At 38.1% G+C, this 15,910-nt stretch overlaps 1 protein-coding gene across 3 annotated transcripts; it reads right to left on the bottom strand.

Moving 5' to 3' along the window:
• Positions 1 to 2,510: 2,510 nt before the first annotated feature.
• LOC310931399 (membrane cofactor protein-like) lies at positions 2,511 to 14,753 on the bottom strand. 3 transcript variants are annotated; one of them, XM_083894533.1, is made up of 13 exons: positions 14,658 to 14,753; positions 13,827 to 13,917; positions 13,533 to 13,721; positions 12,962 to 13,058; positions 12,597 to 12,670; positions 11,959 to 12,141; positions 11,646 to 11,837; positions 10,754 to 10,834; positions 9,497 to 9,526; positions 9,356 to 9,397; positions 8,698 to 8,755; positions 5,241 to 5,298; positions 2,511 to 3,478 (listed from the first exon to the last, which is right to left on the bottom strand). In XM_083894533.1, exons 2-13 carry the CDS (start codon positions 13,885 to 13,887, stop codon positions 3,476 to 3,478), a joined length of 1,068 nt encoding a protein of 355 aa, XP_083750659.1. In that variant the 5' UTR covers positions 13,888 to 13,917; positions 14,658 to 14,753; the 3' UTR covers positions 2,511 to 3,475. The 3 variants fall into 3 exon arrangements, with proteins under 3 accessions (XP_083750659.1, XP_083750660.1, XP_083750661.1); XM_083894534.1 differs by lacking the exons at positions 5,241 to 5,298; positions 8,698 to 8,755; XM_083894535.1 differs by lacking the exons at positions 5,241 to 5,298; positions 8,698 to 8,755; positions 10,754 to 10,834.
• Between the last annotated feature and the right edge of the window lie 1,157 nt (positions 14,754 to 15,910).

The raw sequence follows: 15,910 nt of genomic DNA, 5'->3' as shown, positions 1-15,910 counted from the left end.
AAACACCATTTAAAAAAAACTAAAAAAAAAAAAAACTCGGATATAAGAAGTTGAAACAGAAAATAAGTGTTTTAAGACTTAACTGTGTTTTCTTTCTCCAGTTTCCTTTCACTGTGACTCTCCTCTCCTCTCAGCAAGACTCCTTTGTGCACCCTGGAACAGGAAGTACATCACCTCTCAGCGACTTAAGACGTTTTTTAACATTTCAAATGAATCAGCATTTTATTCCCCAACTTGGTAATATTTACTTAAAATTAGAGCTGAAACGATTAATCGATGAATCGATTATTAATCGATTACTAAATAAATCGCCAACTATTTTGATAATCGATTAATCGGTTGGAAGCTTTTTTCATGATTAAAACAAGATTTCTGATTGTTTCGGCTTCTTAAATGTGAATATTTTCTTAGTCTTTGCTCCACATAACAAAGAACTCATGAAAACTGAATCATTTTGGTTTGTGGACAAAACAAAACATTCAAGAACATCGTAATTTCCAGGTTTGACAAACACTGATCAATGTTTTTTTTAACATTTTCTGACATTTTATGGACCAACCGATTCATCGATTAATCGAGAAAATAATCGACAGATTAATCGATTAAGAAAATAATCGTTAGTTGCAGCTCTACTTAAAATATATATAGATATAAAATCAATGAAAATCTGCGACTGTTCTTCACCCGAGTGTCCCCATTTCGAGAGAATGCTGCGCGTGCACGATCAGCTGAAATTCATTTTAATGTTTGCCCCAAATTCCATAAAACATTTAGCCTCTGTGAAGGATTCTAATGCTAAACATTAGCGTCGCAGACGTCGAGGAAGTCTGGGCTTTTCCCTCGGGTTACTGCTGAATCAGTAGCTGCCGCGAGACTTTTGTTAATTATTGTACAGTGCGCGTTTTATCGTCTGCTGCGTCTGAAACTATTCCTTTCACAAATCTTTGCGTCAGTTGCTCTGATTGAAACGTCTCTGAAATCACGTTTCGGGGATTAGAGAATCACAACTTGTTGTCACGGTGTTAATTTGTGCTAAAAAAAACAAGAAAAATAAACGTCTCTGCTGTTTACCTCATTTTCCATTCAGGACGTCTCACGTGCACAGACGGAAGACGCTTCTCAGACGTGCCCTCCTTGGAAGCTGGTTTCAGATGGTGGCTTAGAGTATTGTCACCTATCTAGCACCATTTGAAATCAGTGTTCTTGGGGTGGGGAGTGTTTCACTGGGCCAAAACGGGTGCCACGAGAGGAGTCCAGTCCGAACGAGCCCACTTCACGTGTGCAGTTATCAACCACCCCTGGTGGACTGCAACAACCAACACTCGACGGCGATTCTACCGCTCAAGCTCTTTGTCCTATCTCCAAGGTTGACCGATTTCTTTTGGTGTTCAGAGTCTGCTTTTGTTTCTAGCACCATTTGAAATCGGTTACAGTGAAGGACAGATCTCGTCTTTTACGTCCAGGTGGATTTCTTTCAACGCGCCTATTGCCCTGCATTTTTTTTCCTGACTGTAGTGAAATTGTGTCACAATGCATTAAATAAAAAAACAAAACGTTACTCTCAGGTGTCTTGAATAAACAATAGCAAATAAACAGAAGGCTTTCTACATTGAAAAAAAAAATTCGGAATACAGAACTACATTCCCATAGAAGCACCGCTTTGAAGCTTTGCTTTAGCGCGGAAGAAATCACGTGGCGTACGACGTGCGAAGCAGCGACTGCTTTGTCGTCTGAATGAATCATCCGACTGCTGTCACGGTTTGCAATGTTCACATTTGATAAGAAAACGCACCACCTGACGTACCGACAGAAGAGCAGCCCTGCACATCAGCTCGAGCAAATGTCGGCAATCCATCATCCACAGGTAACGTTATAGCTAATCTACAGATCTGCAAAAAAAAAACTACTATACAAATAAACGTTGAAAAGAAAAGTCCACGTGAAAGCGCAGCGGTACATCACTTAAAATGAGTGTTTCCCATTCCACACAATCCTCCCCTGCTATCGTTGCAAAAGCACACCCAACCACCGCTACACAGATTCAACAATCTTTTATTTGTAAGTAGAAATAGTTTGTGAGCGTGTATGAAAGCAATCGAGATGAAAGCAAAGACGCTTCGGATCGAAAGGTCTTTTCTAGAAGATAAGACTTAACAAACACTGCTCATTGAGGTGCGTGCGTGTGTGTGTGTGTTGTCTATAATTGAAAGCCTCCTCTCCATCGTTCAAGCCTAAAGTGACTGCAGCCTTGCACTTGGCCAGGAGAGGTCACTGTAACCAAGGCTTCGGGGGCATGAACCCATTTTCCAAACAATTGCGTCACAAAAGCTTCAGTTGAGCATCGCTACTGTCAGGTATAGTGTACAACACCTGCACTTGATGAAGTAATGTGCAAAAATAAAGCCTCTATCAAGGTTCCTTCAAATACAACTCTCGTTTTCATCACTTTTCGTTATTAGCAATTGCACTTACTCGAGAACGTATATGGGTATAAACATGTGCCAAGCCGCCAAAGTTAATTTCCTTTATTCAGAAAAGATAGTGCAGCATAGTCATTAAGTTTCCTTTCAAAAAATACATTTCAAAGCAATGTACTATGAGAAGAAATTTGGGATTTCAATAAATAGAGCAAGTGCAAAATATTCACATTCAAAAAATCTTAACTACAGACGCCGTCTCCGACGCGACAAAGGGAGTAACATTCCACACGATGAAAAAGTTTCACCTGACTTTGAAGCCACAAGACCCACGTTATTGTGCCAACCAAATCCATGATTCACACGTTAACCATGAAGTGACATCATCACAATGTTCACACATTTCACAGGCACACACACACATACTCGTAATACTAAAACACGAAACATTTTTAGGCACAAGATTTGATCTCGCTTATTCTCCCTTTACAGGCGTTCAATTGATTTCAAATAACGCAGTCGTCTAGATTTGTTTATAGTGTTAAAACAAAGTACGCAAACTGTAATAATTGATATGAATCAATCGGCTGCTACATCCAGTGTGATTTTAGACTTCAGGTTTGCTTTAAAACACGCAACTAATCACAAATGCTGTATTTCAGGCTAAACACAAAAAATACATAGGACATATTTTGACTGGCAAACCAGTGTAGCTGATGCTATAAATACTGGACGAAAAAGAAAAAAAAAAGAAATCAGGAGACAGAGTATCTTGGATGAACATGGAATTTCATTCCATGATGATTAGAATGCTGTTAAGTAATGACCTGAAGTGTCGAGAAAGGGAAAAGAGAGATGAAAGTGTCTCATATGAACGACTGTCAACTATAAGCAGAAGCGGAGTATCGAGACGAATTTGGGAGGTTTCTGAATCTCAGTGGCGCTCGCCCACATGCATGTAGCTCATGGAGAGTGTCGGCGCATGACGACTTGCTCCGCGACGTTCCTCTCAAGTCGTTCTTAGAGCCAGCAAACTTGGACCAACAGGACTGCGGCGCTTACTGCAGGAAAGGGTGTGGGGGGGTGGGAAGCAAAGACATTTTTTAGACGAAATGTTAAACCCCAACAGTCCTGTAGGGGACTTTTTCCTTTTTAATATTTGTAACGGCACTCAAAGGAAGTAACTCTCCCATCAACAGCTCCGGGTATCATGGAACAAGGAGGATAAACACGGGAACGTTAATGCAGTAATAAAACTGTCCCCCCATTTACAACCATTCACACCGACAGGTTATTGAGCCTGACCCTCAGTTCCCAGTGTCCCATTATGCCCTCAGGTCCTGAACTAGAGCTGAAACAATCCATTGATTATAAATCGTTAACGATTTCGCGCTTTTTTTCATGATCAAAACAAGATTTCTGATCGTTTTAGCTTCTTAAATGTGAACGTTTTCTTCGTTTCTTTGCTCCACATAAATAAATCATTAAAAGTGAATCATTTTGGTTCGAGGACAAAAACAAGACATTCGAGAACATCGTAATTTCCAGGTTTGACAAACACCGATCAACGATTTTGTGGACCAAACGATTAATTGAGAAAATAATCAACAGATTTATCGATTAGGAAAAATAATCGTGAGTTGCAGCTCTATCCTGAACCCTCAAAGACTTGTTGGCTTGTAAGTTGGCAAGAGCCCAACATCATACAGCATATTACTAAAGGGTATGGGGTCATACTAAATCAGCACGATAACACCAACACATGGCTTGCGTTTATGTTTACTTTCTGTTGACTTGCAGAATGGATAAGGGGTGATTTTATAATCATTACCATACTGCTGAATTTTAAGAAACCTTGACGTTATAGTCAAATCTTACGGAAATCGATCTTGTGATTACATCAATATTTGATTTGCAATTCGGGTATTTTGAATTTTTTGCTTGCTTAATTCATAAAGTGATGTATGAAAATATTGACACAAGTCTAATTCCATAAAATCTTACAATACCTTTTACTACGCAATAACCAATGTTTTGGCTTTAATATCAGCACCAGGCTGCCAAGTGTTTTACAGCATTTTGACTGATTTTCCAAGACCCACAAAACGGTGTGTTCAATGACCTTAACGCCGAAACAACCAAAAGAAAGAGTAGACTCTCTTCTTTCAGACGCCATTGGCAATGAACGGTTGTATTTGAATTGATGTCTATAAGCGTCATTAGCAGCCAATAATGAACTTTATTGTATATATATATATATAATACTATATGTATATCTGCAATCTGCACTTTGTGACTGACTTTCATTTTAATGTTTACACCAGGGTTCCTTGTCATTATTTTCAGATGTTTGTAAGTTCCAAATATACTATTGTGATTGAAGTAGCTAAATAAAAATATCAATCATCAATTCATGCATCACCTCATGTCATCATAACAGAGGTCTGTCAGCCAGGAAAGAACAGTTTATTTTTAATGTAATATAGTATTGGCCATACTTATGATGTATTGCTCGTCTTTGTTTAATAATACAGAAGAACGAAAAATCGCAACTAGATTATTTTCCATAATCGTTCAGCCCTAGTGGACACTGGGACTAAGGTCTGGAGAGTGTTCAACGGACCCCAACTAACAATCTGCATGGTTCTTTGTACTGTGGGAGGAGAAGCACCAGGAAGAAAAGATGTGCAGCAAACATGAAGAAAGGCAGGATTAAAAACAAAACAACTGTAACCACTGTACCACAAAGGGCAGCACGCAGAAAAAACATACATTATGGTACAATGATGTGCGTTTAAACACTTAAGAGGCCCGTCTTCTTACCGAGAGTGCAACTCCTTCATCTTTGGAAGCGTTCTTGTCAGAGTAGCCTCTCTGTGAACTGTAATCCAATCATGACCGGTCAACATTACTGCACGTGTTCGATTACACTGAGAGAAAATGCCCCTTTTTTTTACCCAAAAGACACACAATTACACAGCAGCCCAGTTGAACGCCACCCTGCCAATGTTGTGGGTGCTATTTTTGAGATAAGACAACTTTGAGAGTACTTTTTTTTACTCTTTTCTGAACAGACAGTATGTATATTAAAAAAAAATATATATATTAGTTGTTACACTCCAACATATGTCCAAATGGTAGATTTATTAACAGCTTTTTTGGGGTGGAGAAATTTGGGCTACACAAATAAAACAGATTTGATTCAGGGAAAAAAAAATAATCAAAGATAAATAAATGTGAAGAGACGGTTATAAAAGGTCCAGTATGTAAGAATTGGAGGCATGTTCAGTTTGCTGATCGCAGCCTTGATAACGCAAGGCTTTCACCTCAATTAAAGGCTTATTCTCATTTTTAATTCTTCATTTTAATGTGCGCGTAAAGCAAATGGAGATTCTCTTCTTCACACGTGTTAGCAAATAGTGTGGAGTAAAGACTGAGAACAGTTTCTCTGCAGTGTTATGTTGAGGATTTTTTAGGTGCGTCTAAAAAATACGGCTCAAGGATGCACCAACACCATAGTAACAATGTAAACCCCCCCCATCGCAGGCTTTTTCAGTGCTTTAACCAGTCATGTGTGCCCATGGTTTACCAGCTGCGCCGCAACACATTGGGAAAAAAATAACCCATCTTCACTGAACAGGCAGAACAGCTTTGCCTAAAGATGAAGAACAGAAAGCTAAATGTTGACGTTAAAATTGCAAAAATTACGTTTCTCTTCATGTTTGCAGAACAAGAGGTTATGATACCAGACTGTTGATATTCTGCACAAACATACATGCAAGCACTGACTAAAGAGGCACTGGGCTAAATGCTTTCTATATATTATAGATGAGCAGCAATGTTTACCAAGACAAAATGATTTTTGCTGAATTTTTCACTAAATTAATCGTTCACATTTGGCGTGGCGGCTAGTAACACATTCTCCTGTGGTGTGTCAAAATCAGAAGCACTTCACACGCACTTCAAAGCCACCATACATAATAGATTCAATCTCTGCCACTGAACCCTCCTAAATGTTACACACTGGACCTTTACAATTGGTAAAATAGACAATGTCACCGATATCACTTTAGAAAATCTTTGTTCATTGACTTAAATGCACAATTAAGGTGCAAAAAAAAATGCACTCCCACACAGCAAGTTGGTCTTTACTCTAACCACTTCCTGCTTTGGGAAATCATTAAAAAAAAAAAAAAAAATGGAACTACATTGCGTAACAAATGTATTAGACCACCTGTAATAAAACTAAAAATAGTTATTGCAAAAACTTGTTTAAAATTAAAAACGTTACTGCAATTGATTTTATAAACGGATTCATATTTTTATACCCAAATTTGAGACCGCTCCCTGGGCTTCTTTAATCTATTAATCAAGCGTAACATTCAACGACACATTTTTCTGCTCAGGAACGCAAGTAAATAACTCTAATTTGGCATCGAGAAATAATAATGTGCTTTACTATTTTGTGTAAAACAGTAAATTTGAAAATTCACGGATAACAATAATAAAACTAATGAAAAAAATTAAAAAATAATTTCAGTGAATTAAAATACTGGTAAATTAATCAGTACAGAAATATAAAAAAATGACCAAGGATGTTAATTCAGGGCAACTGTGGCTTTGATTGGTAGTCTAATAAATTTGTTAAGCCTTACAGTATTTATATATATATATATAAAAAAAAGAGTGTGATACGTCTTGACACAATGCTACTTTAGCTTGTTTGGTCGAAATTCAAATTTTTTAAAAATCATCTGGTTGACACGATTGTGATACCGAGACAAACTACGAACTTGTTATTATCCGAAAATGGACTGGAAATTGATTTTCCTGATTTTGATTTTTTGATATTTTGATTTTTTTGAAGTCATAAAATGACCAAGATATGTTATCAGAGACTAATGAAATGTATTACGGTGAAACACTGGCCTCACTGACGACAATTTTGCAGCTAGTACATTCACAATTTTGCACCACCCACACACAATAACACAGCTTGTAGCTTGTAGCACTATGAGAGGATGCCTCTACAAAGCAGCTGCAGCCAAAGGTCGGAACGTTGCAAAAAAATACAATAATAAATAAAAAAAACTCTCAAAAATGTCTTAACCATAAAAGCAAAGTGAAGGTCTGCAGTGGAGACGGCCAAAAGCTGAGAGAAGTTGAAAACAGCCATGCCGGTGTGGATAGAACACGGAAGAAAAACAGCCATGGTTAGCTAACAATTACTCTATCCCCCTCTCTGATACAGTACACTCGTGGATATTATTATGATTTTACAGTCCGTTATTGTCCCCTCGTCTCCTCTCATCTTATAATAATTATCCACTGCCGACACACTTTTAATCATCCGCTTGTTGCCGACATAAACATTTATCAACAAGATACAATGTGTCGAAATGTGTCACAGTGCAGTAATCGTTTTGCACACTAGAGATCGCCGTTATATTTTACCGACATCACCTTTAAGATGTTCTATGCATAAAAATAGAAGACTATGCAACGTCTGTTTTTCAACGTTACTAACAGTATAGATAAATATGAGGTGTCTGATATTTTAGTGCCTGTATACCCAATTGTAAATGGCTAACCATGTTTTATCCACATTGGACCACATACAGAGCAATATAGAGCATCTTGTACAGAGTGACTGACAGCACAGGACTTTTGAGGGCTTACTGGTGTCCCCTTAGGACACTGGTGACACTGTGGTGTAAAAAAAGAAAACTTATGCTGCATTCACACTTTGTATGTCACTGAGAAAAAAAGAAAAACAACAACTCCTGCCACGTCCAGTGTGAACGCAGCATAAATCCACAACTTCAGCATGCAACGGTTAGTAACACGCAACACTTAGTAACACAAAACAGCCTGACTGCAGAACAGAGGTCTCAACGTCACAGCCTGACGGTCACTTACAGACCCCTCCCCCCCCCCATCAATTTCATGTCCCCCTCCACTTGATATAAAGTCAGAATTATTATTATGCGTTTTATTAACAGATGCATTTTGCATCATTAACACATTCCTTATTGTAAACTATGTATTGTACCATATCAAAACAATACATTTTATTTTGAAATGCTATGAAATATCACAAATTATTGCTATATATTATATGACTTTTTTTTGGCCGGTCTTGACCAGACTATACACTCAATGGCCCGCAGGTTATTTGGATTTTGAGACCCCTGCTGTAGACTGTAGGAAAAAGTGATTTGACATAAAGCATAGATATAAATATAGATAAAAGAAAGATCAAAGCCATTAAATCAATTACCCTTGTTTTTTCTTGAAAACTACTAGAGCAATACAGCTGGCTGCAACAATGATGGCTCCTTTAATGGGGGGGAAAAAAACAAGGTTATTTGAAGGAGGATGACGTGTGATCCCAGGTCAACACAAACTGCAACTTAAATGCCTCCATCGGCACATGAAAAGATGTAGGCTCAATCCCACTTCCCATTTGTATCCCTACCCCTTTAACCGAGTTAAAATAGGTATAGGTTAAAATATACCCCTTAGAAATGGGACACCTCATCAACACCTCTCTTTTGCCAGAGATTCAAAAACACTGTTACTTAAAAAAGCTGCTTTCAGCCGTTGTTATATCAATATCGTCGACTGCAGAAAAGAGGAGACATGTTGGAAAACACCTTTGGGGCCAATTTCTGGTACAAGAGACTGCAAACTTTGTATTGTTGTTAGCATAGCCACAAAATATCAGCTTTGCAAGTGTAATGTGAGATTCCTTCCACAGGAAACACCCCAAAACAACTCTAAAACCTGTAGTGCATGTGCCAGGCCTGTAATAGGCACTGTAACGCTGCCACAGAAACAGCTGGTTCCGTGTAGACAAAGAGCAGAGACAATATAAAAGTTTTGCGGATTCTCCTAATCCAGCACTCGTGTGTATGGCTCCTAGAGCTTAAACTTACCTAGAACAGTTGGAATAGCCCATTTTAAGTGGTTTGCACCGTCTGTAAAATAAAAATGAAAACACAATGACGAGGACATGGACGAGGAGAGAGAGGAATCCAATGCATCACAATTTAAACTGATTATTTTTGATGACTTACTGGGTGGTGTAGTTCCGTCAGGAGGAGCCACTGAAAGCAGATAGTCACATCATTACACATCGTCCACATCAGATCAATAATGTTGAGATAAAGCGTATGATGATATGATCATGGGTAATGGTAACTAATTGCCATTCATTTATTAAGAAAGAATTCTCTGCTCCATAGTGAAAATATTTAAATTGAACATTGTACGAGAAGGAAATCTGAAGAAATGTGTTTTCTTATTAACCAAGTATCTCACCAATGATGGTACAGAGCAGTTAAGACTGAGAATCATACAACACTAAAACCGCAACATAACAAAAACATAGTACGGCACTGTTGTTACGTATTTTTTGTATTGTTGTCAAGATTTTTAAGATTAAGCTCAAACAAATTTATAATAAACTGTAATTCATTAGAATAAATTAACAATTACTATTATCATTAGTATTATTAGGGTTAGAATAATAGTTATAGTATTATTAATCGCTGTTCCCTTATTAAATTGGCTGATATTATATATATATATATATATTCAGATCACGTGCAGAGGAGAGATGATGAATAGCTGATATACATTCAGCAACTAAGGGCGATTGCACCAAACGATCCATTCGAACCAAAAACTCTAGTTCGTTTCGTTTTCGTTGGTGTGAAAGCATCAATCGCACTCGGGTCGGAACCAAATCAAGCAGACCGAGACCGCCAAAAAGAGGTGGTCTCGGTCCGCTTGACTCCGCACCAAATGTCGGACTCTGGTGCGGTCCCTCTGGTGAGAACGCGAACTCGGGTCCAAACCATATTCTGCAAGGCTACCTTGTATGTTTTTGGAGCAATCTTCGTCTCATAGTTAGCACGACCACATTCATGAAAACATCGCGTCTCCTCTGCCTGAAATGACGCGCTATACGTCTTCGCCGACTCCAGCGCATGAGCAGAATGTTCTCCAGACGCAGCCGCGACTCATTCTCAAATTGGATATTTTGCCAAAAATGGCCAATACAGAGAATGTAATAAACGAAGATCAGAGCAAGTAGAAATGTGCGAACGTGTTGCTCCATAGTGAGTCAAAATTGGCGCTTTTCTACCGGAACATATATACACATTGATGAAACGTCAATCGGGCCAATTTTGGTTCGTTTGCTGGTGTGAAAGCGGACCACACTGGAGCGATATGTTACATAATAACAATTGTATTGCCTGGTGCGGCTCAAATAATCGAACTAGTGGTGTGAAAGCGCCCTAAGTCAATACAATCATTTAAGACTTTACCCGGTTCCTTTGGAGAGATAGGGGGAGTGGCCTTGGTGGTGGTTGTGGTTGTGGTGGTGGTGGTGGTTGTGGTTGGCTGTACTGAAAAACATAAAAACAGAGGATTCGGTACAAGATCTTCTTTTGGCTTCTCCCAGCATCTATGAACCTTCTCTGTGGTTTTCCTTTTTTTACTCCTGCGCGGCAGCTCGATCTTCAACACCCTTTGTCCGACACATTCATCATCTCTCCTCTGCACGTGACCAAACCATCTCAACCATGACCCTCGTTCTTTATTCATGAACCGCTCAATCTGAGCCGACCCTTGAAAATCCTCATTTCTAATCCCGCACAGTGACAGCAATTTGATCTGAGATACGTTAGCCAAGAGATATATTCAGTACTCCCTTTAAAACAAACCTGGTGAAAAGGTCCACTGCTTTCAAGACAAGATCACATACAAAAAACTATTCACTATTGTCACTGTTGTGTTATTGAATCATATTTAAGAGGCAAATGGACACAACTGTTACAGTAAATAATGTGCCTTCAATTGCTAATTTAATGGTACTGGCCTGGCCAAGCATTACTTTACTAATTTAATTAATTTCTATGTGAGGTCTAATAGAGGTACTTTGTTATTCTTTTTATTTGCCACCATGCGACGGTTTAACAATTCCCATGTAGTTCATGTGTACATAAACCTGTAAATTATTTTTCCATGTACTCCTTTCCATACGTCACACCCTGTACAGATATTATCCTGTAGTTTCCCTAAAGAAAAAGTATTTATAATCTAGTCAAAATTGTATGACTAACAGGGAAGCTGTGAAAAAAAATAACTTATCACTATAGTAGATCGTTTTGACAGAGCTATAGTAAGTAAAAGCAGCCATTTTGATATTCAACTTACATCTACATTCTGGAAGTCCGTTTGACCAGTGGCCATCCAAGCCACATTTCATGGAGGAGGGTCCAAACAGGACGTATCCAGAGTTGCACTCGTGCAATACATCGGAATTGTATCTATGGGGTTCTGCAAAACCACCAGAGCGCCAGCCATTTTTCAAAGGTCCAGGATCCTTACAATTAACATCTGCAGTAGCTTAATGTTAAATAAAGACAAGATGTCAAAAAATAACCTTGATATGTCAGAGTATTTGGACACAGATAATACTTTAAAAATATTGAGAAGCAAAAATAAGCAATAAAAAAAAACAACTTACAGATACATCTTGGAGCATCCGGTTCGAATTGTCCTTTCTCTGAACATCGTCTACTTGTACTTCCATTAAGTACAAAACCACTGTTACAGCGGTAACTTATAATAGAACTATAAAAATAGACTTCATCCACTACAGGAACGTAACCTCCATTGGCCAATGCTGGTGGTGGATAACAAACCTGCGCTGCAATACAAGAAGGACTATTACAATGGAAATGGGTTCAGTGTGTCAAATTTAGCTGAATTTATATCAATTCGACAGACATTGATAATAAATTATACTTATTTTTATATATATAATATTATAATAAAATATTTATTACAAGTGTACAATCACATGTCTGTATAAAGTGTTTTTCAGCATGAGCCATTTATATTTATATTAGGAGCCAGATCAGCGCAACGGATGCTATGATTCTGAACAACCATGTTTTTTATGGTCCACAATGGACGAAGTAAACATCTTCTGAGTTTTTATGCAAAATAGGCTATATTTGAAAGGGTTAGATGTGAAATGATCTGCTGCATCACGCATGCGCGCGACTTCACCATTAAATGTTGCTAAATTTTACACACTGTGCTTTGTAATTTTTGTTTTTTGTTTTCTTCTTTTTATTGTTTAAGACAAAAATGACTAACCTTCACATTCAGGCGCCCGGTCCAACCACCCTTTGGCTCCACAAAGGATTTTAGATCTGCCAAGCATATTGTAACTAAAGAGAAGAAGAGAATTAGTTTGCAATTCATATGATACAACTGAAAACTAACTAAGTCCTACCAAATACCCCCATTGTTTACAGAGAACTGAAAATAAAGACCGTTTGCCTTGATTATCAGCTCCATGTTCCAGATGTTTTAGAACTGATGTAACATTATTTTAGTTAACAGCTGTCAGAATGAATTACAGGTCATACACATTTATTTTACACTTTTTTGGAAAAAGTAACTCACTAATCAGAGTCATATAAAACAGTTAACACCCTTGTTATTGGTTTATTACTAACCCTGGGTTGCAGGATGCCACAAGTTGATCGCCAAATAAAGTTCCTTCAGGATAATCGACTATTCCATTTGGAATTTCCATAGGACCACAGTTAAATCCTGAAGAAAAGGGGGAAAAAAAGGACATTCTCCATTTTAAAATTATTGAATAATATACTGCACCGATGACTAATCAGACTAATCATTATACATTACCAGTCACTCAAAGACATTATTTATGTATATGTAAAACATTATTTAGGGTTCTATGTCAGAGAGTGCCATCAAAAATGAGGAAAGAGGAGCAGGGAGGGAAAGCAAGATTACAGATGCCAACTGATGTAAAACACAAAATAAAAAGAATTGGAGAGAGCAGAAGACAGTTGTGCAACATTACTGATGCCATTTGAAATAAAGCTGCAGAGGAGGAAGAAGAAAATGGATAAGAACAGGAGAAATTGCTAAGGTGTGCAAAACACAGACCAGAAAGAGACAATGCAACATTATGGATACAAACTACTGGGGAAAAGAGCAAAAGGGAAAAGATGAAGCTGCTGTGACTTATGCGAATAAAAATCAATTGTAAATATTTACTCTCGCATGTTAACTTAACAGGACTCCAGGTGCCAGATGTACAGGTAATGGAAGCAGACCCTCCAGCAGGCAGGTAACCAGTAGCACATTCAAAGGAAACCTTAAAAGCATTTGGAAATGTATCCAAAAGAATGTATTTGTCCTTCAAATTCATGTTGGGTCCTGCCACAGGTATGGAACAGTTTTCAGCTATAATGGGGAAAAAGAAGGAGAAGGACATTTATCTCTGGATGAATCGCCAGGTCATGTGTGATGATCAATGTGTCATATTGAACAAATTCCAAATACACCGACCTTGAGCAATGACGACAAGTCCAAGTATGACAAGGACGGATGTCCTACATATAGCAATCATGATCTGGAAATACTTTGTATTTGTGCAGATCTGTGAGAAACAAAGATCTTTATCTTCAGTCTTTAGAATAAGATGTGTTACGGTCAAAACAATAATCGATAATTCCTCTAGAATGATACTCTGATACACATTTTGTTTTTTAAAAAGTAATGGCCTCCTGCAATATGAAAATTACAGTAGTCCATATTCTGATTTCGATTAAAAAAACAAAACAAATTGAGATGAATTGTTCAGCCATACTAGCTACTGAGTTATTTATAGCGCATCAAGCCAAATTGTCCAGTATTCCAGTAATAGCTGAACACTTAGGCACTCATTATGTTTGTTATGACTACCTCACAAAAGTTGTCGTTTCGGAAATTCCGCGTACGTTTGATAATGAGCGAAAACACGAAATCGACCAACGCAACAGTAAACACACCTTCAACTAATACCATGGGTGGATCCGCCGACCACGTCCTTCGTAATTTAAATATCATCAACGTTAGATATATGTCTACGTTAACAGTCACCAAAACGTTAACGTAGACAAAACGTGCTCATGTTCAATCACACACGAGACCGCGGAAGTGCTAGATTCATTATCAAATGAAAGAAAACGCATCCGATTTGGAGAGGAAGCCGGAGCAGCTACATTAGCTAGCATAAAGACGAACACGGTGGAAAAACACAAGTGTTTTACTCGCGCTGGTGCGGTGCGAATGTGATGTTTTCAGTTTTTAGTTCGTCAACGCAATTCATGAACGCACGTGGATAAACTCAAAACTTACCCTGACTGGCAAGACAAGTCACCGACGTCGAATGAAAGGGTTTGCGATGTGAGACCCGATGTAATGCTAGGTTATTGTAGCGTGGGTGTGTCGTTATCGCGAGTGACGTAACTACGGCACGAGATTAGGGTCATAATGTAAAAAACCAACAACAAGCTCTGGTGATTTGAAAGCGGTTTATACCAAATGTTTACAGTAGTTTTCACTGTCAACATGTCAATCATTTCTGGAACAATTTTCAATGAGACCTTCAAGACATTTTGGAAAAACACATCACATTCAAAGACTTTTACCAGCAGTGAACAATATTTAATTAACTTGCTCATTATTTTTGGGCTAAATTGTATCTACATAAATCAAAAACATTATCCATATACTGTATACAACACTTCTTATCTGGACATATACCTAAACACAATCTCCATTTTAAGACGAAGATCAATTAAGACTATTCATTTATTACAATTCCATGGCTTTATAACTGTATAAAAACCCCATTTGTCAACTCCTGAAATATTTTTCTGTAAGTCAAATGGCCCTTTATCTAAATAACAATACATCATATTCATAGTTAATGAAAAATTCTACTTCCAATCCATTGTTTGTACAAGAGATGAGTTGACAAAAAGTGGGTGAGGTATTTGCATTGTTGCACTATGTGGAAACAATCCTCATTCATGTCTGCCTGCATGACTCATTATGTAATTCCACACACCCTGGTCATATCCGTAATTGGTTTGCGCTCATTCATTATTCATCCTGAATCAAACACGTACAGTTTATCACGTATTTATCCACAATAAAGCCCACTTACTAATTTCCCAGCGTCTACTTCCTCATGACCATTTTAGGGTCGATTGTAACGGAGAGTGTGTGGGTTTGCATTTCTGGTTTTGAAAGTACAATAGTCTGACATGATATGGTTTGACTGAGGATTGGAATGAAAAAGTTGTCAATTTTTTTGTGAAATAATCAAATTATCTTCACAGTGCAATCGAACAATAACAGCAATAATAGTATAATATCATCAAATAGCAGGAGTGCATTTATGCCCAGACACTAAAAATCTTCACATTACGTCTGAGACATACTCAGAGCTAGTATAAAGACGGTAAAACAGGAGTGCAGCTGAATTATTTGCATGAAATAGTTGTGACATGCACGTTGCCCGTTGTGGTGGCGTTCTTGGTGATCCCGACGATGTTCTTCAACGACGGGCGTTCTCCGCTCGGCACCGTGTTCTTCGACAACGA

This window comes from Microchirus variegatus, assembly GCF_963457635.1.
Source record: "Microchirus variegatus genome assembly, chromosome: 9".
Classification (NCBI taxonomy): Eukaryota; Metazoa; Chordata; class Actinopteri; order Pleuronectiformes; family Soleidae; genus Microchirus; species Microchirus variegatus.
The sequence above is the reverse complement of the archived record's forward strand: the minus strand, read 5'-3'. Positions and strand labels throughout refer to the sequence as shown.